This window comes from Mustela nivalis, assembly GCF_964662115.1.
Source record: "Mustela nivalis genome assembly, chromosome: 11".
Lineage (NCBI taxonomy): Eukaryota > Metazoa > Chordata > Mammalia > Carnivora > Mustelidae > Mustela > Mustela nivalis.
Window position 1 is genome coordinate 85875714 of NC_139030.1, and position 22190 is coordinate 85897903.

The 22190-nt window shown below is 52.0% G+C and overlaps 2 protein-coding genes across 8 annotated transcripts in view; one reads left to right on the plus strand and one right to left on the minus strand.

Moving 5' to 3' along the window:
- The first annotated feature begins 4137 nt into the window (after positions 1 to 4137).
- On the plus strand, positions 4138 to 12954 carry PRKAG3 (protein kinase AMP-activated non-catalytic subunit gamma 3). 6 transcript variants are annotated; one of them, XM_082691503.1, is made up of 14 exons: positions 4138 to 4190; positions 4526 to 4565; positions 5017 to 5172; positions 5509 to 5921; positions 7044 to 7125; positions 7632 to 7690; positions 7811 to 7856; positions 8088 to 8142; positions 8321 to 8447; positions 8583 to 8748; positions 9032 to 9069; positions 9239 to 9385; positions 9736 to 9969; positions 10541 to 12954. In XM_082691503.1, exons 1-13 carry the CDS (start codon positions 4170 to 4172, stop codon positions 9850 to 9852), a joined length of 1467 nt encoding a protein of 488 aa, XP_082547629.1. In that variant the 5' UTR covers positions 4138 to 4169; the 3' UTR covers positions 9853 to 9969; positions 10541 to 12954. The 6 variants fall into 6 exon arrangements, with proteins under 6 accessions (XP_082547629.1, XP_082547625.1, XP_082547628.1 ...); XM_082691499.1 differs by having other exon boundaries at positions 8321 to 8748; XM_082691502.1 differs by having other exon boundaries at positions 8321 to 8748; positions 9808 to 9969.
- Positions 12955 to 15708: 2754 nt separating this feature from the next.
- CYP27A1 (cytochrome P450 family 27 subfamily A member 1) overlaps positions 15709 to 22190 on the minus strand; it is a 35020-nt gene continuing 28538 nt past the window's right edge. For both annotated transcript variants that reach the window (XM_082691493.1, XM_082691492.1), the window contains exons 3-10: positions 21700 to 21890; positions 18190 to 18389; positions 17870 to 18067; positions 17524 to 17696; positions 16784 to 16950; positions 16546 to 16627; positions 16253 to 16465; positions 15709 to 16099 (exon numbers count right to left, since the gene is read on the minus strand). In XM_082691493.1, the coding sequence (XP_082547619.1) occupies positions 15980 to 16099; positions 16253 to 16465; positions 16546 to 16627; positions 16784 to 16950; positions 17524 to 17696; positions 17870 to 18067; positions 18190 to 18389; positions 21700 to 21890 (1344 nt within the window). In that variant the 3' untranslated portion in view covers positions 15709 to 15979. The remainder of the gene's footprint in view (positions 16100 to 16252; positions 16466 to 16545; positions 16628 to 16783; positions 16951 to 17523; positions 17697 to 17869; positions 18068 to 18189; positions 18390 to 21699; positions 21891 to 22190) is intronic.

Sequence of the window (22190 nt, forward strand, 5' to 3'; positions counted from 1 at the left end):
TCATGATCTGAGCCAAAGGCAGAGGCTTTAACCCACTGAGCCACCCAGGCACCCGATGGGTCTTTGTTTTTTAATTCTTTCTGATACCATGTGTTTTGATTGGAGCATTTAGTCCATTTACATTCAGATAATTATTGAAAGATATGAATTTAGTGCCATTGAATTATTATCTGTAGAGTCACGGTTTCTGTAGATTGTCTCTGTTTCTTTCTGGTTTCTGTTAGTTTTGGGCTCTCTCTCTCTCTGCTCAAAGGGTTCCCTTTAATATTTCTTATGGGGCTTGTTTAGTGTTCACAAATTCATTTAGTTTTTATTTGTCTGGAAACTCTATCTCATTCTGAATGACAGCCTTGCTGGATAAAGTATTCTTGGCTACATCTTTTCCCTATTTAGCATGTTGAATGACATCATGCCAGATCTTTCTGGCCTGCCAGGTCTCTCTGGACAGGTCTGCTGCTGGCTTTATGCATCCACCCCTGATGGGCGTTAGGGAGGGCACCTGATGTAATGATCACCAGGTGTGGTACGCAACTGATAAATCACTAAATTCTGCCACTGAAATTAACAATACAGTGTATGTTAACTAAATTGAATTCACACACAAAATTTTTTTTTTAAATTTAAATAAAAATTTCTTTCTTGGAACAAGAAAGAAAGGCAAACACCCAGCAGTCACCGGGTCTTGTCAATTACCAAATTCATCTGGGGAGGCATTGCAGACCTGCTCCCCCACAGAGGGGTAAGTTCTTGGGTGATGCCTCTGGCAGCCACTGGTTCTGCTCTCTGGAAGGACCTCCCCTTTCTATTAGCCTATGTGGCATCTGGTGTTGCCTCTTGGTAAGTGATCCCTTACTCAAGATCCTCTACAGCTGTACCAGAGACCAGGTCCTTGCAGACCATGTAGCTTCTATAGACCTCTTCCTGCCAGTGCACATCTGGGAGGCCGATCGAATCAGCTTTTGGTGACCACGTTTGTTGTTTCTTTGCTGATACAACACCCTCAAAATCTTTTAAAAAGATTTTATTTGTTTATTTAAGAGAGGGACAGAGAGTATGAGCTGGGGGAGGGGCTGAGGGAGAGGGAGAGGGACGAGCAGACTCCCCACTGAGCTCCTTTCAGGACCCTGAGATCATGACCTGAGCTGAAGGCAGACACTTAAGGGACTGAGCCATGCAGACATCATCACCCTCCAAACCCTAAAAGGCTACTGACTGGTTCCATATTTGAGTAACCACAGCCAGTGGTCTCACAGAGCCATGATTTCTGTGCCTGATACTCTGGACGTGGTGTACCTTCTATTCTCTCTCAAACTGCTGGTGGCTGCCTTGAGGCCAAATGAAAAAATATGCTTGGCTGTGAAGGGCGCCTCCCTTATTCTGCCCACTGAGCCAGCTCCCATGGCTGCTGAACAGAGTGTGCTTGAGAAAGGTTTGGAACTACTGGTACAACCCTGGCTAAGGCTTCCTCTTCTAAACCACCTCTTATATCCAGCCTGAGAGCATCTCTCCTGTAGGTCTTTGCTAGTAGTTACAAGCAACGGCCAATGCACATTAACAGTCTGAGTGTTTCCATCCAGTTTCTGTGACTTATAGGCTCTATTGTGGCATTACAGATAACGGTCACACCAAATGTCTCGCTGTAATATAACAAGGGTCACCGCCTTACCAGCGGACAGTACTTTTCTTGGCTATCTGCTGCCTAATATCTAAACCAATGTCACTTGTTTTGGGCTTTTTAGAGCAGTGCCACTTACAGATATTAATTCTGTATTCATTAGGATGCACGTTTGGTTGCTGTACCCAAGGCCCAACTTAAGAATGATTTAAACAAGAAAATGTATTTCTTCCTCATATAAAATAGTCCACAGACAGTCTAAAGCTGGTAAGGTGACTTTGAAGCCTTTAACAAGCATCTTCCATTTTAGGTACAAAAGAGCTGCCCCAGATCCTGCCATCACAGCAACCTTCCAGCCAGCAGAAGGGGTAAAGGAAGAGAAGGAACCCACACCTCTTTCTTTTAAGGACTGATCTGGAACTTGCTCACATCCCTTCTAGTCACATCACTTTGGCCAAGATTAGTCACAAGGTCTCATTTAGCTGCAAGGAAGATTGGGAATCTGAGTCTTTATTACAGGCAGCCACTCACTCTCCAGCTAACATTCAAGTAGTTCTACTACTAAAAGAAGAAGAGAAAAATAGATAGTGGGAGGCAACTGGCAGTCTGCCACAGAATGTTTTATCCTCATTTTTCATGGGTAGGAACAGGCTCAGAGCAAACAAGCAATGCTTTTTAAGGTCATATGGCAAACAAACGGCAGAACATGAATTTTAATCAGGTCCATCTGACCGTAAAACAGGTTTTCCATTACATCCAGCCAACATATTTTGGTCATCAAGGTGCCCACTGTTTATTTGAAGATACAGAACCTTCGCACGTGGATAGTTATGTAAATGTCAGCTTTGTGTACCCTGAGATAGGCACATAGAACCTGTGCTATAGGAAGACCAGTGCAGTGAGAGTGATACCATCAGGCAAGACCATCTTAAAGAAGAACCCTCCTACTGGCCCTGTAGAGGAAACAGGCCTGAGGTAGAAGGGGGTGGGATCACCGCTGGAGAAGGCAGTGGTATGATCTGCACCTGTTTTGTATCTGGTTTGATAGTGAAGGTGTCCTGGAGCTTAAGGATGGGGGGATGGGTAGAAGCTTTCCAGGTCCAATTCATCCCATCTCTCCAAGGATGGTCCACTTGATCCTTCCACCAGTTGAGGCGTCCTCTTTTTTTTTTTTTTTTAATTTTATTTATTTGTCAGAGAGAGTGAGTGAGAGCGAGCACAGGCAGACAGAGTGGAAGGAAGAGTCAGAGGGAGAAGCAGGCTCCCTGGGGAGCAAGGAGCCCGATGTGGGACTTGATCCCAGGACGCTGGGATCATGACCTGAGCCGAAGGCAGCTGCTTAACCAACTGAGCCACCCAGGCGTCCCTTGAGGCGTCCTCTTAGCGGTGCCTTAGACATTCCATCATCTGGGACAAGCCGGGAACAGGCTACAGGAATCCCACAGAATGAGAGCTGCACTCAGCCCTGGTACTACCCAAGACACACACAGAAAGGCAAAGTCCTTTCCTTTTCTGTTCTCCACCCTCCCTGGAGGCAGGACAGGGGCTTTGAGGGGTGATGAGAAGTGTGTTTGGTACATTCAGCAAGAAATCCAGTAATCCATTACTTAGTGTCCACTCCAGGGCCCAAGATTGGGATGGAAGAGCCTGGAAGGGGGAGAGGAGGGGCAGGCAGAGAGAGGGGAGCTAGAGCAGCTGTGACAGCATTCCCGATTTGGACGCTGACTCAGGCCCCAGGAATGCCCAGGAAGGGCGGGTGGGCAGCCACCAGAGCCAGGCTGGGATCCCTTGGCACAAGAAGATGTAGGGACAGCACGCACAGAGGGACGTTGGGACCGGGGCTCCCACACACTGGGACCCACCACCAAACCACCGGTAGAAACAGATGTCTGCCACCCTGGGCCCTCAGGGCCACCGCACAGCTTCATGACTTCTCCCAGTTCCCCATCTTCCCGGCCATCCCACCCCAACTCTTCCAGCAGGGGAAGGGACAGGCTCCTGGGACTCCAATGGGGACATCGGGACACACAATGGCCCTCTCCTGGGACCGCCCACAAACCCCTTGGCCCCAGCCTCCCAGCCGACTCCAACTTGCCCTTTTTAACTCCAGCATCACCCACGACTGAAGTTTGTACGAGTAACAACGGTTGAGCTCAACTTGCCTCCATTTTTCCCTCCTTTGCCACCTGACAAAGATGAGAAGAAACCCAGGACTCCCAGAGCCCACCTCCTCCTACCGGTGCCCCCACCCCTACTCCCCACCCAGGGCTCCAAGCCACCTCCCCCCATAGCAACGTCCTTCAAGCTTGTCCTTGAAGACCCAGGAGGGAGCCTAGGAGGAAGCCTCCAGATTCCAGGTGCGCCCCTGCCCTCCCCACCCCGCCACAGGCTCCGGGCAGAAGCCCGGGAGCCTGTGGGGCCCTCCCTCCCGCCGCCTGACACCCAATCAGAGCGAAACTGATCCGGGGAGGGCAAAGCGCCAACCGCGGGGCCCAGAATAGTGCTGTGCGCCCTGTGTTGCGCACTCGCTCCCCACTTGGTCGGGGTTGGCCGCATGGAGCACACGCTGTGCGGGGTAGGGGTCCCGGGGGACGGGCGCTGGGGCAGCAGAGGCCAGGGGACTGCGAGCACACGGCTGTGTGTGTGTGCATGTGGGTGTCTGTGTGTATGGTTATTCTTCGTGTAAGGGACGTCTGTGGTTCTGTGTGCGTCTGGGAATGGTTGAGTGTGTGGTTTTCTGGATGTGTAGAAGTAAGTGTGTGTGCGTGCGTGCGTGTGTGTGCGCGTGCGCTGTGGGGGGTGTACGTGTGTGTGTGGACGTGCACACACATGTGTTGGGAAAAAAAGCTCTTTTGTTGTTTGGGAATGTGGGACATGTTCCCACCTCTTCAGGCCTTCTTCTCCCCACAGAACCCATCCTGGAGCCGCCTTGGGGGACCGGAGCATCAAGGTAAGTGGAGCCTCTTCTCCCACTTCCTTTGTCTCCCCCCTTTCTGGGCCCCCAATCTCCTCTGCTCTCATAGCCCGGCTTTTGTCTCTCTCTCCTTTTCCTGCTTTACCCTGTCTCTTTTCCCTTTGTACCTCACCTCCTCCTCCATCTTTCAGAAGAAGGGGGACAGATCTAGAGTCTGAAGACTGATCCCGGTTCTGACTTTATCACTTACTAGCTGTGTGAACTGTGGCAAGTTGCTTAGCCTTTCTGATCTCAGGTCCTTCTTTAGTAAAATAAGGATGATCATTAATACCTCTGTTATAAGATTGCTGTGAGGTTTGAGTGACAAATATGTAGAAGGAAAACCCTAAGGGAGCTTGCAAATATTAAATATTATTATTGATAACATTTTAATTGATTTTGTTGTGTTACTCCCTATTAATCAAACAGGCCCCATTCCCCCTTCCAGAGATGAGCTTCCTAGAACAAGGAGAGAACACTTCATGGCCATCACCGGCCACGAGCACTGGCTCAGAGAGAAGCCATGGGAAACAGGGCGCCAAGGCCTTGCGATGGACAAGGCAGGAAGCTGTGGAGGAAAGAGAGCTGCTGGGTCTGGGGGAAGGTGAGGCCAAGTTCTGGGGGGTCGGGAGTGGAGGGCAATGGGCTGTGCCAGAGCCTGGGGCTGGAGCTCTGCTCTGGATCCTTCCATAGCACAGAGATGGACCGAACGAAGCCTCATCTCGTAGCCTCAGTCTTTCCAGATGAGAAAGGTTAACTGCATTGCAGACCCAGGGGCCCAGCACAGCCAACTCAGGACAGACCCACTGACTCCGCTTTCTCACCTGCAAAATAGGACTGCAGCTGCCACACTTTCCAAGGCTGCTGTGAAGTTGACCTGAGCCAGCATATACGAAAGTGCTCCACAAGACAGGCTTACTGTTCTCTGCCCCTCCAACAGATCCAACCGATCCCCAGGCCAGGCCACCTGCTGAGTATGCCGGGCTGGAGGCCACATTCCCAGAGGCGACGCACTTGTCCCAAGCTGCTCCCTTGGCCCGGTTGGGCTCCTCACCCACAGAGTGGGACATCTTCCCCTCCGACGACGTAGCCTCCACCGCGGGCTCCAGCACAGATTGTCTGGAGCTAGACCTAGAATTCCCGGCCACTGGGGCCTGGGGGTACGAACTGGGCATGGTGGAAGAGAGGCCTGCCTTGTGCCCCTCCCCGCGGGCCCTGCTACCCAAGCCGGGCTGGGACGATGAGTTGCAGAAGCCGGGGGCCCAGGTCTACATGCATTTTATGCAGGAACACACCTGCTACGATGCCATGGCAACCAGCTCCAAGCTGGTCATCTTCGACACCACGCTGGAGGTGAGGCCGTGGCTCTGCCCCGCTACCCTCCGCTGGGGCTGCAGTCCCCGCTCACAGCCTCCAGGACACTCTGCCAGGCACCCCCCGAAGAGTCCCCTCCCAGGATGCCTTTAGAACACCCCGGAGGCTAGGGCTGGGGAGGACTTCCCTAACCTAACTGCCATCCGCCATTTAGTATCTGTAGGGTCTTGGGTCAGTCAGTTTAGCTCTCTCGTCTCTAAGATAGGGATTGGTCAGAAGGGCATGCCACTCTTGATCTTGGCATCATGAGTTCGAGCCCCACATTGGGTGGAGAGAGTACTAAAAATAATGATAGTCATAAATAAATAAGAAAATAAAATGGGGACAGGAATGCCTGCTTTACCCTATAATATGCTTCAGAGAACTCCTGGGACAACCCAGGATAAATAGGAGCACTTGAAAACCCCAGAGTATGTGGAAGACACAGCAGGGTGGTCCAGGACAAACAGCAGAGAAATCTTGGTAACAGAAAATTAAGATGCGCTCCAGTCCCTTCTCTTCCACTAGGCTAAGCTCCCGAATGCCTGACTCCATTCTCCCCGTCACAGAGCATGGGCCGATGTCTCCAGAAGCATGGCATGAGAACCACTCACAGAGCCCTGAGTCTCGTGGTAGACGAACAAATTTGTTTATTTTAGTAGCTTTGTATTTATTTTTATATGCGTTAGAAAAATACACCCAGAATAAATGCCACTCGTGTAGATGTTCAGATGAGGCCACATGAATCGAAATCAAAATTTATTTAGAGAAGGGTATTCTGTAAGTATTATGTAATTAAGTATACCTCCAGGGCTTAGATTAGGAAAAACTAGATGGTGTGTGACTGCCCACATATGGCTTCCGAGTGGAAACGCTGGCTTAGGTTCCACATCCGGGGGAGCCAGGGGAAGGGATCACCGCCTCCGGCCACCAGCAGCCTCATCTCTAAGCAAGTGTCTCTGCTGAGGACCATGTCTAGGGGGCGCCGTAGCACAGGAAAGGCTGTAGAGCTCATGTACTGGAGACCCCGGCAGAAGGCCCCAGGGAAGGTTCCTGGTTGGGACAGGGTACCACTGAGGGGCAAGGAGAGCCTCACCCCTCACCGTTCTCTCTGGACCTCAGATCAAGAAGGCCTTCTTTGCCCTTGTGGCCAACGGCATCCGGGCGGCACCTCTGTGGGACAGCAAGAAGCAAAGCTTTGTGGGTGAGGAGGGGCAGGGAGGCAGAGGTGGTGGGGAAGGGAAAAAAGATCCTTTGTGGTGATTCTGGGGTTGAGCTCTGACGCGCCGCGCGGGCTTGAGCAGACCCTCGGGCCGAGCCCAGCTGGGGGTTGGCATGGGGAACCCAGATCCCAGTCTTGTGGCCTCCAGGCGGGAGACCCTACATGTGGAGTAGGTGTGACTGGCTGACCGGTCCAGCTCTACTCCTCCATGGTCCCACGTTACAGGTGCTAGATGGGAAGAGAGGAGAGGAAGAGGGAGAAATTAGGAGCACAGAAGGTGGGGGAGGAGAGAGATGACAGGGGAAGCGTAAAAGGGACAACCTCATTTCTCAGGCGTGGGAGGGGGCTGGCCTGCTTCCCTCTGTCCACAGCTCCCACAGCTGTCTCAGTCCTCGGCCTCTGGCAGAGCAGGGAAAGGGGTCTGACCCTTCAGCCTGCCTCTCACCACAAAGCCCCAGGCTGACCCCCGCCCCCCCACGACCCCACAGGGATGCTGACCATCACGGATTTCATCTTGGTGCTGCACCGCTATTATAGATCCCCACTGGTGAGGAGTGGGCTGGGGGTCCCGGAGGCTCCCATTTGGGCTGGGGCAGAGGTTGGCTCAGGGAGCCTGGTGTCCTGAGGGGCCCGTGTTCTGACTTCTGGAGTCTGTCCATGTCTCTAGGTCCAGATCCATGAGATTGAAGAACACAAGATTGAGACCTGGAGAGGTGAGCTGCTGTTGGTGGGCCTGATGGGGGGAACTGGAAGGAACTGAGGGTGTGTGGATGAGGGTGGGGCCAAGCACCTGAGGTTGAGGCTGGGCAGTGGGGATTTCCTGGAAGGAGCAAGGGAGGGGTGAGATGGAGCCCAGGGACCGGAGGGCAGAAGACCATCTGGGAGTCACCTGGTGATGGGCAAGGCATCCAGATCCCTGGGCCTGACTCTGGCTTTGCCTATAGAAATCTACCTTCAAGGCTGCTTCAAGCCTCTGGTCTCCATCTCTCCCAACAGCAGGTAAGATTCCTCAGCCACCCACCTGCACCTCCCCACAGTCCCCTTCCCCAGCTCCGCGATTCCGAACTCATGGGCTCATCCTGCTTGGGACAAGGCAGCCTGCACACCCTTTCTTCCTTTTACATGGGCTGGGGTGGAGGGTGTCTCTCCCCCAGACCCACTGCTCCCACCTCTGCAGCCTGTTTGAAGCTGTCTACATCCTCATTAAGAACCGGATCCACCGTCTGCCGGTCCTGGACCCAGTCTCGGGCGCCGTGCTCCACATCCTCACACACAAGCGGCTGCTCAAGTTCTTGCATATCTTTGTGAGCTGGAGCACAGCCTCCGGGGGGCCCCGAGGGGGTCACACAGCCCTTGGCCCAACGGACTGGGGAGGGGGCCACTGGGAGCCCTCAGGGACCTGCCCCCCACTGACCCCCCACCTGTCCCTGACCCACCAGGGCGCCCTGCTGCCCCAGCCCTCCTTCCTCTCCCGCACTATCCAAGATCTGGGCATCGGGACATTCCGGGACTTGGCCGTGGTGCTGGACACGGCGCCCATCCTGACAGCACTGGACATCTTTGTGGACCGCCGCGTGTCTGCGCTGCCTGTGATCAATGAAGCTGGTACCTGAACCCGGCAGTGGAGCTGGCTGGGCTGGGGTGGCAGCAGGCAGGGGTCTGGCATCGATCGGTTCAGGACCCAGGTTGGAGCTGGGGCTATAGGTCTGCCTGCTTTGAGTCTTGGACCCATGACTTAGCCTCTCTGTGTCTCAGGCGTCATTTTGAAGCCAGTAGCCTGGAAGGGGTGTCCAGTAATTCCTTCTGAAAGCCTACCCCTGGCCTTTGCATGGTGTCCTGGTCCTGATGTGAACCTCTTCTCTTTCTCTCCCCACCCTCACCGCTGCAGGACAGGTTGTGGGCCTCTACTCCCGCTTTGATGTGATTGTAAGTGTGTGGGGGGATGGGGAACTGAGGGTGCCATGGGGAGAGGCTGTGGGTGCGAGGATTGGTGGAGGGATGTCTGTGGACCTTTACGGGTGTAAAGGGGGCAGCGTCTGGGGGTCTGGGGTCTGGCTGAGGGGCTGACTCCCATGGCACTTCCTCCCTGCCCCAGCACTTGGCCGCCCAGCAAACCTACAACCACCTAGACATTAGTGTGAGAGAAGCATTGAAGCAGAGGACACTGTGTCTGGAAGGGGTCCTTTCCTGCCAGCCCCACGAGAGCTTGGGGGATGTCATCGACCGCATCGTCCGGGAGCAGGTACCCCATGCCTCTGCCTATGTGCCCCCAAGACATACGGCCCATTCCCCTGAGCAGCTCCAGCTGTCCCTACACACCGGGCACCTGCCCTGTCCTCCCATTTCATGGCCATTCCGAGCTCTCAGTGTCCACACTGGTCTGCCACTGCTCTTGTTCCTGGGGCCCCCATGCAAAAGGGACACTTTGCCTTGCCCAGAGTGGTCAGAGCCCTCCCCAACTGATTTCTAGGAGACACGCTTTTCCTCCCCATTACGTTGCATTCATGCCCCTGATTCTTGGTGCCAACCTTGCTGGCTGCTGTCGCCTCACGACAATGCCCGAGCCCTCACTGACCCTCTGTGCACCCACAGGTGCACCGGCTGGTGCTAGTGGACGAGAGCCAGCATCTCCTGGGCATCGTGTCACTCTCTGACATCCTTCAGGCACTGGTGCTCAGTCCTGCTGGTATCGACGCCCTTGGGGCCTGAGAGTATCTGAGTCCTTCCTCCAAGGCCATCTCTCACATGCCGAAGAGGACGAAGGGAGCCAGGCGATCCGGCCTCCGTCTTCCCCCACCCCCATTTGCTGGTTTGGCCTTGGTTCAGGTAGGCTCTACTCTGGGCCAATGGCCTCAGCACCTGACAATCGATTTTTCGGGGCGCTCTCAGATCTCAGACCGGGGCACCTCAATGATGGGAGTGGCTCAGCTCATGGCTGAGGAGCCCCATGAAAACTCCAAGGGTCGGGACTCCCCAAGGAGATCCCTCTTTGTCCCCATCTCAGCTGAAGTCACAGAGGTCCTCCTAAGAGGGATAGGCAAAGGCTGGGGTAAAGGCAAGGACAATGCTGTGATTTCAGATGCTCTGGGGAGACTGACTCGCCCTCTCCCAACTCAATTTTCACCTGCTTGGAATTCCACTGGAAGGAAGCAAGTCAGTAAATCTTTGTTGAGTGGAATTTCCATGCTCAGTAGGAGCTACGGTGACAGGAGGGAGCTTCTCTCTAAGTACTCATCTCAGTAAATCCTCTCAGACTCTTGGCTGGTAGCATGCTTGCTAGGGACTCAAACAGACTCCACGTGCTTGGCCGTGGATGGCGACACGAGGTTCCCCTATTGGAAAGGCAACCTCCCCTCCCACCGTGTACTCACTGTCTTCCCTTCTCTTTTCCCCACAGGCTTCTCCAGCCTTTGCCCCTGCCCTGCCTATGCTCCCAGAAGCCCTCACGAATGCCCAGTGCACCATGGGACGATGAAATGAAGGAGAACGGCTGAGTCAAGCCTGGAGATCCATGAGCCAGAAGCACTGGGATTACCCCAGGGCCAGCTGCCCTGGGGCCATCCGTGTCACTTTCCCCCCCTACCTGGGGCGTGACCGGGCCCAGCAGGGCAGCAAGCACTCAGCTGTTGGGGTTCACTGCGGGGCTCTGGCTTCCTCAGCTTCTGGACTGCCTGGGAGTCCCAGCTGTTCTCCTACAACCACTAACATGGTTCCCCACCGCTGTGCCCCTGCCCCCCAGCTCTTCCCAGAATTGTCATTTCAGGGCTGTTGGTGGTCGCCATGGAACAGCAGCCCGGGGTTGGGGGGGTCCTCCCTCATCCTCATCCTGAGCACCAGCAAGTGCTGTTCTCAGGCCCCTGTGTTTGGATCACTGAGGATGAACCCTTGAGGAAGCATAAATGGAAAAAGAACAGCCCATGAACTTGAATTGTAGAAGTTTCCCTCAGAGAATGCCAGTCATTTGACCCGAACTTATGGCCCGACCTCTGTGCTTTCTGAATTCAAAGACACGAGGGAAGGTCTGTGATGGACAAACACCACGACTGGCATTTCATTGGCGCATAGGGTGTTAGCCCACTGAAATTCCTTTTTTCATCTTTTATTTATAACAAAACAATGAAGAAGATATGAATTAGTTAATTATGCAGTAAATACAACTCAGTCTACGAACTCATGTGCAGGAAACATAACTTTATTTTTCTAACACAGAATGGAGTTTCTGTGATGAACCCCCACTTCACCAGGTAGGAGAAATGAGTCTCAGTCAGTTTGGGGCTCATCTCCCCCACCTTTTCCTGGGCTGAATCTGGTGGGGACAAGAGGGGAACGCTTTAAGTAGTGTGAGCCTTTGTTCCTCTGTCATCATCATCCGCGCATGGCCACACCAGCTAAAAAAACCTGTTCCCATCTGGTTGTCACTGGGTTGGTCATGGGTGGACCTGGCACCTGCTAGGTGCTCTCTCAGTCCCTGTCACAAAGCCTCCCTGGGCCTGCCTGCTCCTGGGATGTGAGGACGTTCTAGTTTCCAGACCTGCTCTCGTCTGGGCTTTCAGAAGCTCTGCAGAGCAGTTCCAAGCCCATCGGCTCAGACCGACAGCAAGTGGTCTGCTTTATTCTGCATTTTGCTTTACTTCAGCCTCTACCCTGAAACATAGGGCACAGGGCTCTTCTACCCTTGTCATCTACAGATCTCTCTGGGGTTATTTGTCACACTCCCCCCTTCCCTTCAGATACAGCTCCCTTCTCGGGGCCCTCTTCTCAGGGGCCCCTGAAATGTGGACCTCAGAGATCTCCACATTCTCTTTGCTTCCCCAACCCTCATCAACCTAGGGAATCTTTATGAGTGGGGCCTTTTCTCTAACCCACTATGCATTCTTCCAAACCCACTGTACGTGTCTTGTGTTTCTTGCCACCTATCTTGAGGGTCAAATTCCAAAACCAAGACCCGATTTCTGTTGTTTCATCACTCCCCTGAGGCAATGGACACTGTAGGTCTGCCTTCCAGTGGGGAGAGGATAGGCTAATATTCCTAAAATATGATCCCACCTCATTCCCCTCACAGAGCAACAGAGTGGAGACACTTGTGTCTGATGAGTCGGACAGCAAATGAAGGCCTTTTTTCATAGACGCCCAGCCTCTGTTTCCAATTTTGCCAAAACCACGGTTCAGTGCCAGCTCTGCTCTGGCCCTCCCTAGGAAGGCCCCGGATCTTGGGCTCAAGTGGGATGATGGGATGGGGGTGCTTCTCTGGGCCTGTGTCAAGGGACACTGTCCTCAGAGAGCCTGGGGCAGGCTGCCTCCAGCTGCAGCTAACTGGAGGGTAAGTATAGTGGGTCAGTCTCTGAGTGGTTGCCCAAGATGGCGCCCCATAAGCAGACCTTCAGGAGTCATAGTACCGACAGAAAAGGCATCCTGAGGAAGTCACTCCTTCCCCTTCCTGCTCCCCTTGAGAGCAGATAGGTCTCCAGCCTCCACCGTGCTGAGGACCCAGCCATTCCCCCCTGGGCCCTTCTATGAGGGACCACGCCAGCCCCGCCAGCCCCCTGCTTCAGCCCTCCTTCTCGGATGACAGCCAGCCCTCAGTTCCCAATAGTCTCCAGCACCATGGCTTTTGGAACAGAGTCTAAGGGTTGCCATAGGGACTACTCCTGAATAAGAGTGTTGAAACCGGGCGCCTGGCTGGGTCAGTGGGTTAAGCCGCTGCCTTTGGCTCAGGTCATGATCTCAGGGTCCTGGGATCAGGTCCCACATCGGGCTCTCTGCTCAGCAGGGGCCTGCTTCCCTTCCTCTCTCTCTGCCTGCCTCTCTGCCTACTTGTAATCTCTCTCTGTCAAATAAATAAATAAAATCTAAAAAAAAAAAAAAAAAGTGTTGAAACCCACCCTGCTTGACCTTCTGTTCATACTTCTGAGCCTGGGGCTGGCTACACTCTTCAGGCATCATTGGCTCCAAACCCCTGACTCCTGCCCCAACCTCCGAAGCGCCTCCAAGTTTCCGGGGCCTCCAGCCTGGACTCCCCTTGGGTTCTCAGCCCTCTCTTCTCTCACACCATCTCTACTGTCATGTCAACCTTGGCAGTGTACCAGGATCCCCCCACCCCCACCCCGGAGCAGGGGGTGAGTGGGGGAGCTTTATAAGATGGAAATTCCAGGGCCCATGCCTAGAGATGCTAATATCCTGACTTGGGGGTGGGACCTGGGCAACTGTATTTATTTTCTGTAGACAGTAGAGATTTATGATGCATAGCACGTGATGAGCATGATGGCTTGCCGAGAGATAAGGATGCCTCGTTTCCATAATTAGGAAAATCACTCATCACGTTATTGCATCTGTATTATTTGTCAGGACTGAGATCTACAAGAAGAGCTGGCTAAGGGCAGGAACACAGCGTAGGAGAGATACAATTTGCTGGCAATCTTGCTGGCCTTCCAAACACCCACAAATACAGAAGAATTCAGTACGATGTCCTGTATACCCATCCTGTGAAGGCAGTTATCATAATTTTTATTTGACATGCATCCTAAAACTGGAATCAGAAATAAGGAACTAGAACCAAGCTAGTATTAACAAGTCAAACCGCATCCAGAGCTAAAACATCTAAGATCAGGAGCAGGTAGACAGCCAGAAAACATGAGGTACTTGATTTATTTTTACTCCTGGGAGTGCTGCCTGAATGTTTTTCAAAAGGGAAAGCTGATTTCTTTTCTTTTCTTTTCTTTTTTTAAAGATTTTAGGTATTTCTTTGACACATACAGAGAGGTAGAGGGCAAGTACAAGTAGAGGGAGCAGCAGGCAGGGGAGAAGCAGGCTCTCCGCTGAGCAGGGCGCCTGATGCAGGGCTCCATCCCAGGATCCTGGAATCATGACCTGAGTCTGTGACTTAGGTGGGCACTCCCTGAGACAGCAGACCCCTGATGGTCCGGTGGTCCGAAGGAACAGCCCACCGGAAAGGGAGAAGTGGCTCTGGTTGGTAGAAATCCCTGCCCCCCTCCGAGCCCGGCCCCCACGCTCTGATGTATCAGGTGCTCTCCCAGCGGAATCCCAGCACAGGTGGGTGGGGGGGTGGTCAAGAGCTATGCCCTTATCATCAGGAATTCCTCCCAATTCTCTTGTGAGTTCTTCCCCGTAGTCAGTAGGAAAGGCTCTGCATCATCCCCTCTTCTTCCTTCCCCTGCCTACTCTTCCAGGCTCTTCTCATCCGACAAACCGAACGTTGATGAACTGCCTCCCAGGTGCCAGACACAGAGGTGGCCACTGGGATCCAAACCAAAAGGAGTTTTGTTTGTGCCCTCCAGGGGGTACACAGGTGGCTGGGGAGACAGTTGGGTTGGCGACAAGGGGAACAGGCTAAGTGCGCTGTTCTGTAACATTTGCAGGGGGAGGCGGGGAGCACAAAGCAAGTGCTTTTGCTCCCCCAGCGAGGTCAGGGGAGGCTTATTCAAAGGCAGTGACATTTGAGCCCTAAGGAAGAGCCCGTTCTCTGGAATGGCATCACCGGTGAAGAGAGTGTTCCAAGGAGAGGGGACATGAAGAACCAAGTATTGAGGCCAGAAAGAGAGGAATGTGCTCAGGGCAATACAAGGAATTGGGGTAGGCTGTGGAATGGGCGTCTGGGCAGGGTGTAGGGGTGGAGGGCAGGGTGTTCAAGAGTTTTCTGAACCGGAATAAGGACGTAGGACTTTGATTCAGGGCTGAGAGAAGCCACTGGAGGATTTTAATAAGGACAATTTTTAATCTCACCAACATAAGAAATTTGACTTTAGTTTTCTACGACCCAATAGAAATTTACCCCTGGGGCTAGGACTCTGTGAGGATGGGATTCCTTAACCTCCTCAAACCTGGGGTACACTCTGTCTGCACCAGCCCGCTTTCCTTCTGGTCGGCTTCCTGTATTGAAGAGGTTGGAGAGCTAAAAACTATAATCCCCATACTGCCTTGCAGCTCAGGTTCCAAGGCAGCCCGGCTTCCAGCTCTGGGTTGCATGGGAGATGTGTGGAAGGTGGGCGCAGGACAGAGGCCATGCTTCTGCTGCTCCTGTTCCTCCCTCTGTCGCTGTTGCTATCACCTTTGGGGAGGGGAGTCACAGGCCAGGTGTGGGGGCAGAGAGGACGTTTTCTCCCCCACAGGCAGCACTGCCCAGAGATATGGAGATGCACTGGGACCAGCAGCTGTGGCGAGAGCGTCCCCACACTCGTGCTCCTGAGGGAGGCCAACCAGGTGCTTCCCAGGCTGATTGGAGCCCCCTGGGGAGCCATCCCTGGAGACCCAGCGCAGAACGCCTCCACCCATTCCTACAGCACTTCGATGCTTATGTCCCAGCACTTTCTGTTCAAAAGAGGGTGCCCCTCTTGGGACCTGGAGGACCGCTTTGCAAGTTCTGCTCAGGCTGGGCTTCAGCCAGCACCAGGTGAAGCAAAGCTCTCTCCATGAGGTCCAGGAAAGCACTGGTGTTCTCACGAAAGGGCTCTGCCTCCCACAAGATCCCTAAGTGGGAAGAGGCTGTTCCCTCAACACAGCAAGGGGCTCAGACACTGGGTCATCAAAAAGAATGACAAAGGTCTCCAATTACCAATATAAGTCCCTTTATTCTATATTTTCTCCAAAGACAGCAATGTGACACAGGGGTGGCTCTTTATCGGAGAGACAGACATTCAGAATGATAAAAGTGGCAAAAGCTCAGGGTCCTACAGAAAGTACTCTAAGTTCCTTCGACCTCTGGTGCCTGGAAGCCACCTTCTCCACCTTCTCCACCTTCTGACCTGAGACACAGCCATGGCTAGGAATAAGTGCTCCAGGGATGGAGAAAGGGACTGCTCCCAGGAGGCATGGGCCCAGCTCAGTACTGTCTCTCCTGGAAGCGCAGGCTCACCTTCTTATTGGGAACCAGGACAATGCGTGCCATGCTCCTCACCTCCCCTGTCTCAGGGGCCACGGCCACCTCGTACTTCTGGATCAGCTGGGAGGGAACACGCCTGGGCATGAGAATCTGCGATCTCCAGCCGCTCCCCTCCCTCCCCTGCTCCTTCCCTGTGCCAACCTTCCACTCCCTGCCCTGGTCTCCACCAGCCCTCCCTGGCCCCACTTGGCCTTCCAGCCTCTCCCCACTCACCCTTGACAGCAGCAGCTGCATCTCCAGCTCTGCAATCCTGCGGCCCAGGCAGGCCCGGACCCCATAGCCAAAGGGCACAGAGCCAAACGGATGTTGGACTCCAAGGGCAGCAGGCTGGCTCTTCCTCAGCCAGCGGTAAGGCTGGAAGCTCTCCGGCTCAGGGAAGATGTCAGGGTCCCGGGACACCACGTAGTGACAGAACACAAACTGGGTCTGCAGGGCAAGAACGGGCAGCACGTCAGCTTAGGGCTCCAGGGCAGCCCTGGGAATCCCAGCTCTTCAGCTCCACTCACATTCTTGGGGAAGAGGAAGCCATTGACTTCAATTTCCTTTTCTGTGATGACCCGGGAGTTCATGGGGACCACAGGGTAGAGGCTGCAGGGAAAAAAGGTGCACGTTTGCCTCTGGTCCCCCAAGTCCTTCTTTTCACCTCGCCCCTGGTCCTAGTTCCAACCCCTAGCCCCCGCTCCCGACTCCTGTCCTCGAGTCCTCCTTCGTGCAGACCCCGCACTCCCAGGAACTACCGCCTACCGCAGGGTCTCCTTAAGCACAGCTTTGAGCAAGGGCATGTGGGCAAAGTCCTTGGGCTGGGGCACCTGTCCGGCTGGCACCACGCCCACCACTTCCTTATGCAATGCAGCCTGGATCTCTGGGTTCTTTGAAAGATGGTACAGGGCCCACGTCATCGTGTTGGATGTCTGGAAGGCAGAGGGAGAGGGGAAGTGAGGAGGGATTTCTAGGCAAAAGGCTAGAGAGGAGGGTAGTAGGAGGCTGAGTGGGCATGCACCGTAAAATGAATGTGCCAGAAGCATGGTGGAAATAGACACAGGGGCTCATGAGGACGCTCCTTGCCGAGCGTGACTCCACAGCACGTGAGGACCCATGAGACGGAGAATCGAGCTCTAACAAGGAGTTTGGAACAGACAGCAACCCCATGCAACAAAAGGAAAGCAGAGACCAACTAAGAAGATGCTTGTGGTTGAGCTCTCTACTTAAGTTACACCTTAAATAGATGTGAGACAAAACTTCTAGGTGGCCAAGAGAGGCTCCAGGAGGCGATGGGGTCCCTCTTACAAAAGGACAGTTCCCTGCCCACCTCCTCCAGGTTGAATGACCTCCCCCCTGTTTTCCATCTAGCTCTACATCTAGCATACAGAAAGAGAAGCAGGTACCTGGAGGGACGAAGGTCAGGCTCAGGTGAGGGTAATGGGGAATTGGTTCAGGATAGGAGCTGGGAGCCCCTGGTCTCCTCGCTGGCCCCCCTCACGCACCGTGTCTACGCCAGCCAGGAGCAGCTCAGGCAGGCTGCCCATGGCGTCATGAGTACTGAGCTGTCCTCTGGTCAGCAGAAAGTGCAGGTAGCCAGATATCTGGACCTCATCTGGCCCCCTTGTCTGCAGCTGAGTCTCTATCTCCTTGAGTTTCTCATCAATCAGCTTCTTCCCTGCAGGGACAATGGAGAACAAAGGCAATCAAGGTCAAAAGTCATGATCTCCAAGGACCAAGAGCCACTCTGACAGCTGGTAGCAGGAGGCAGAACGTCCTGGCACAGACCTTGGAACCCACTCTCCTCCTCCTCACCCCTACACCTGCCACTTCCTTCCCGGGCCTCCTTACCAAAAGAGAAGATGGTGTTCCAGCCATCCAGATAGCGCTTCCAGAAAGGGAGCAGGGAACGGGTCCACTTGGGGAGGAAGGTGACATAGACTGAGTTCTGGAACATGAGCCCGACAGATCTGACAAAGGCCACCGTGTCCTGGGGGATGGGGCGCTCCAGGCAGCCAATACGTTTCTCAAACAGGATGTAGCAAATAGCTGGTGGTGCACAAAGGACGTGAAGGGAGGCGGTGTCATGGCGCCCGCTAGCCAGCGGCCCCGCCCCTGACCCCTGACCCCTGCCTCCTCCTCCTCCTAGGACCCTCTCCCAACATGGGTACCTTCCAAAGCAAAGTAGTAGAAATTGTGAGCCATGTCAGACACCTGGTCGCCCGAGGGGCTCTCTGCCAACAGCCGGTTCAGGTGGGCCATGAAGTCGTCGATCACCTCATTCACGACACCAGCGTAGAGTGCAGCCTCACCGGGCTTCAGCATCCGCTGGTTCAGAGCCTGGCGCAGCTGGTACCAGTGCTGTCCTTCCCTGTGGGGAGTGGAGGAAGCGCACACTTGTGAGTAGCTGACGGAGGCTGGATTCAGGGGCGTCTCCCCCCTGCCCTGTGACCCCAACAGAGTCTGGGAAGACCTCTGGCTCCTCGGTTTAGAATTATAGAATCACTGAACTTCAAAGACCAGAATCTTCAAATCACAAAACTTCGGAGTCTCATGACAGCATCGAGGAAGTAGTCAAGGTGGGCATCTGGAGTCAGACTACCCGGGGCCAAATGATGATTACAGGTCTGATGACTACTGGCTGAGTGACCTTACGCAGGTGACTTCTGTGCCTCAGTTTCCCCTTCAGTAAAATGGGAATAATAAACGTGCCTATCTTAGTAGGGTCAATTACAGGGCTTCGATCAGAGCCTGGCACATGGAGAATGCTTAATGAATGTTGACTGTGATTATCTTAGGATGATATAATTCCAGAATCTTCTGTATGTGAAATTAAGGAAGAAGTGCAATGGTTCCAGTCCTTCTGCATGGAGGATAAGGAATAAAGGAGGAGCAAATTAGGGTTTTGGGAAGCTCAGATTCTGGACCTTCACGTTCTGCTTGGCTCAGTGAGCCAAAGGGACAGAGAGACCCACCTGGGAGATACCCTAGAATCTTCTTGCTACAATCATCCAGTAGGGGGTTGGGTCCCACCCGGATTAGACAGGGATGCTCATCAGGGTGGGAACCTGCCTCCCACAGGGGGGCTTCAGGTCTAGGGGCTGTCCCCACCCACAACTGTCCCCCAAAACTACTACCTTTCCTAAGCAAGCTGGGCATGGGTCAATTTTTTAAAAGCTTAAAAGCTCGATGCAGAGTGGTAAGTACAATATGGCCCAATTTTAGGAGGAAGAAAAGAAACCCTATAGATCCATATGTATATTCACATGTTTCCACATAAAGTAGGGGAGAATACCCACCAAACTGTCAGGATTACTTAGAAGGATTGGGATGGGAGTGGGCAGTAGGAAGACAATGTTTTATTATTGGACTTTTTACAATAAGCACTACTTTTGAATTATTAAAAAACCAATAAGGTATTTTAAAAAGAGAGATATTATGGGTGCCTGGGTGGCTCAGTGGGTTAAGCATCTGCCTTCAGCTCAGGTCATGATCCCAGGGTCCTGGGTTCAAGCCCCACATCAGGCTCTCTGCTCAGCGGGGAGCCTCCTTCTCCTCTGCCTGCTGTTCCCCCTGCTTCTGCTCTCTCTCCCTCTTTCTTTCTGTCTAATAAATAAACAAAATCTTTTTAAAAAGAAAAGAAAGATATTAAAAAAGGCTTACAGAAAGAATTGTGGTTTTTTCTAATTTGGAAAGCTATTTATTTAAATGAGCCTCAAACCCCAGGAGCTTTCTTTATTATGTTGGGAAAAGCTGCAGAAAGGTCAACTGAAATGCTGCTGAAAAAGAAATGAAAACCAGAATAGACTCATTTACTGGAACTTCAGGGTGTGGGTGCTTCTCCAAGAGTAAAATAATTCTCCCAATAGTAGCAATCAGATTTGCAGAATTTAAATGAGAACATTTCAGTGGTTGTTAAAATATTTCCTGGGAGAACAATGTTTCATAAAATGAGATTTTTTAAAAATGTGTGTATATATATATATATATATATATATACACACACACACATACGCATATATACACACACATATACATTTTAAAACAAAAAGACCTTCTCATTGGTTAGCAAAATAACTTTAAAATACATATAAATGATATAATATAATTAGGAAACTGGCTGTAGAGTGAAAAACTTATAAATAGATAAATAGGGATATGCATAATGTCCAGCTCCAATTCTAAATCCTGAGCCATCAACTCTAGTGAAGACCTGACCTGGTGAAAACCCAAGACCCAAGTCCTTCCCTCAAAGCCGGACATCAAGTTAAAGAGCTCTGGAAGGACAGACATTCGATTCTCTTTTCATAACTTTGAATAAAAGGCTCATGAAGTGTTGCAGTTCTGTAACTGTCCACCTGTGAAGGAACCACAAAAAAGAAACAAACATGCGATGCGAGAATGAACATCCAGGCATCAAAGACAGATGAAATGCACCCACCAACTGGTTTGCTTCCTTTCCAAAAGTATCAAGGCATTAAGTTCTTAAATCCCAGAATCAGAGAGATCGATTCCACCACTCACTAGTGGCAAGTGATGCAAAAATCTCTCTAGGCTTCAGTTTCTCCATTTGTAAATGGAGATAATCACACTCTCTTGGGCTGGTGAGAATAAAATGAAATAATACATGTAAAGAGACTAGCCTGATGCCAGGCATGTTCTAAACACCTGCTTAGCTATTATTATTACTGGTGTGGCTACTGCAACCACGGCCAGGACCGACTTTAATCCCTTAAGAAATAACGAAAGCATGAGATGTCAAGCAACTAGGGAAAATAAAAGTCTTTCATTATTTCTGAAGCTCTGTTTACATATTACAGCAAAAAAAAGTTACATATTACATATTTACATGTACTAGGGTGAAAAAGTGATGGGGATTAAAGAGTACACTTATGCTGATGAGCACTGAGTAGAATCAGAATTGTTCAATCATTACAGGGTACATCTGAAACAAATAGAACCCTGGATGTTAACTATACTGGAATTAAAATAAAAAACAATTTATAAAAAGCCCTGTATATACCCAGTTACAACCTGTGGCACTGGGAATGGTTCATCACCAATGATTCTCAATGCTTTATCTCAATTGGCATTTGCGTATATGGCATATTCAGCCCATCCTTGAATTTGTCACTGCCAAAATAACCTTAACTCTTCTGGGTGTAACTTCAAGGCCGAAACTTACATCTGTCTCTGTGTATGGAGAGCATCTGTGAAAGTTATATCCAATAACAAACCTATAGTACATAATTTGGGAAATATTTTTAAAGTTAAATTCAGCCTTCCTAACTAGTATGGTGATGGTGTTTTTTTCAACTATATACAGAAATGTCCTATTATGATGAAGTTGGTATATTTTCAATCATAATGTGGAATAATGGAGCTTGAAATGTCCTAGAGATAGCTTGGAGATATTCCACTCCAAACTTCCCATTTTACATAAGAGAAACAGAAGGCCAAGGAAGGTGAAATTATTCCTTTGTCCACAATATACTAGTGGAAAAGATAACGAATGGTACCTAGGCTTCAGCCATCCCAACCACAACTTTTTAGACTGAGTATCAGGCTCAGAGGATGCAGGGAGAGCCCACTCTACCCGTTATCCACTGGCTTCCCAATACCACTGTCCTTGGGCCTGGCCCTCTGAGGCCTTGTACCAGTCCCTTCAGGCCCCAGCTCACGTGGTGAAGGGCCCATAGGCCAGGCCCTGCTGGTCTCGGTGCTCCTTCCATAGTTCCATGTCGTTCCGTACTGGGTACTTGCCCTCTTGCCGCATCACTCGCTCCAGGAGGGGGGCACTGGCCAGGTTCACATGGGTCTGAGGCCCTACGCGGGTTACCCACATTGGACCATACTTGGCCTTGTTCAGCACCTGTGGGGTTCAACCAAAGCTGAATAACCATGGCCTATCCAGGCAGGCATTTACTAGAGAGGAGATGGGATCAGGGAGTATCTGATAGTCACACCAGGGTAAGTGGGCTGGGCAAAAGCGCATTGTATAGGAGGCAGACACTAGGATGGACTGTGATTCTCAAAGAACACTGAAAACATGGGTACACAGGAGTTAGAATACTGAGAGCAATGAGTAGCTGGCAGAACTGGGGCAGTCGAAGTCCTTGGAGAAATGAAATTTTAGAAAAATGGGATATGTGGCAAACTGGGGTCTGTTTTG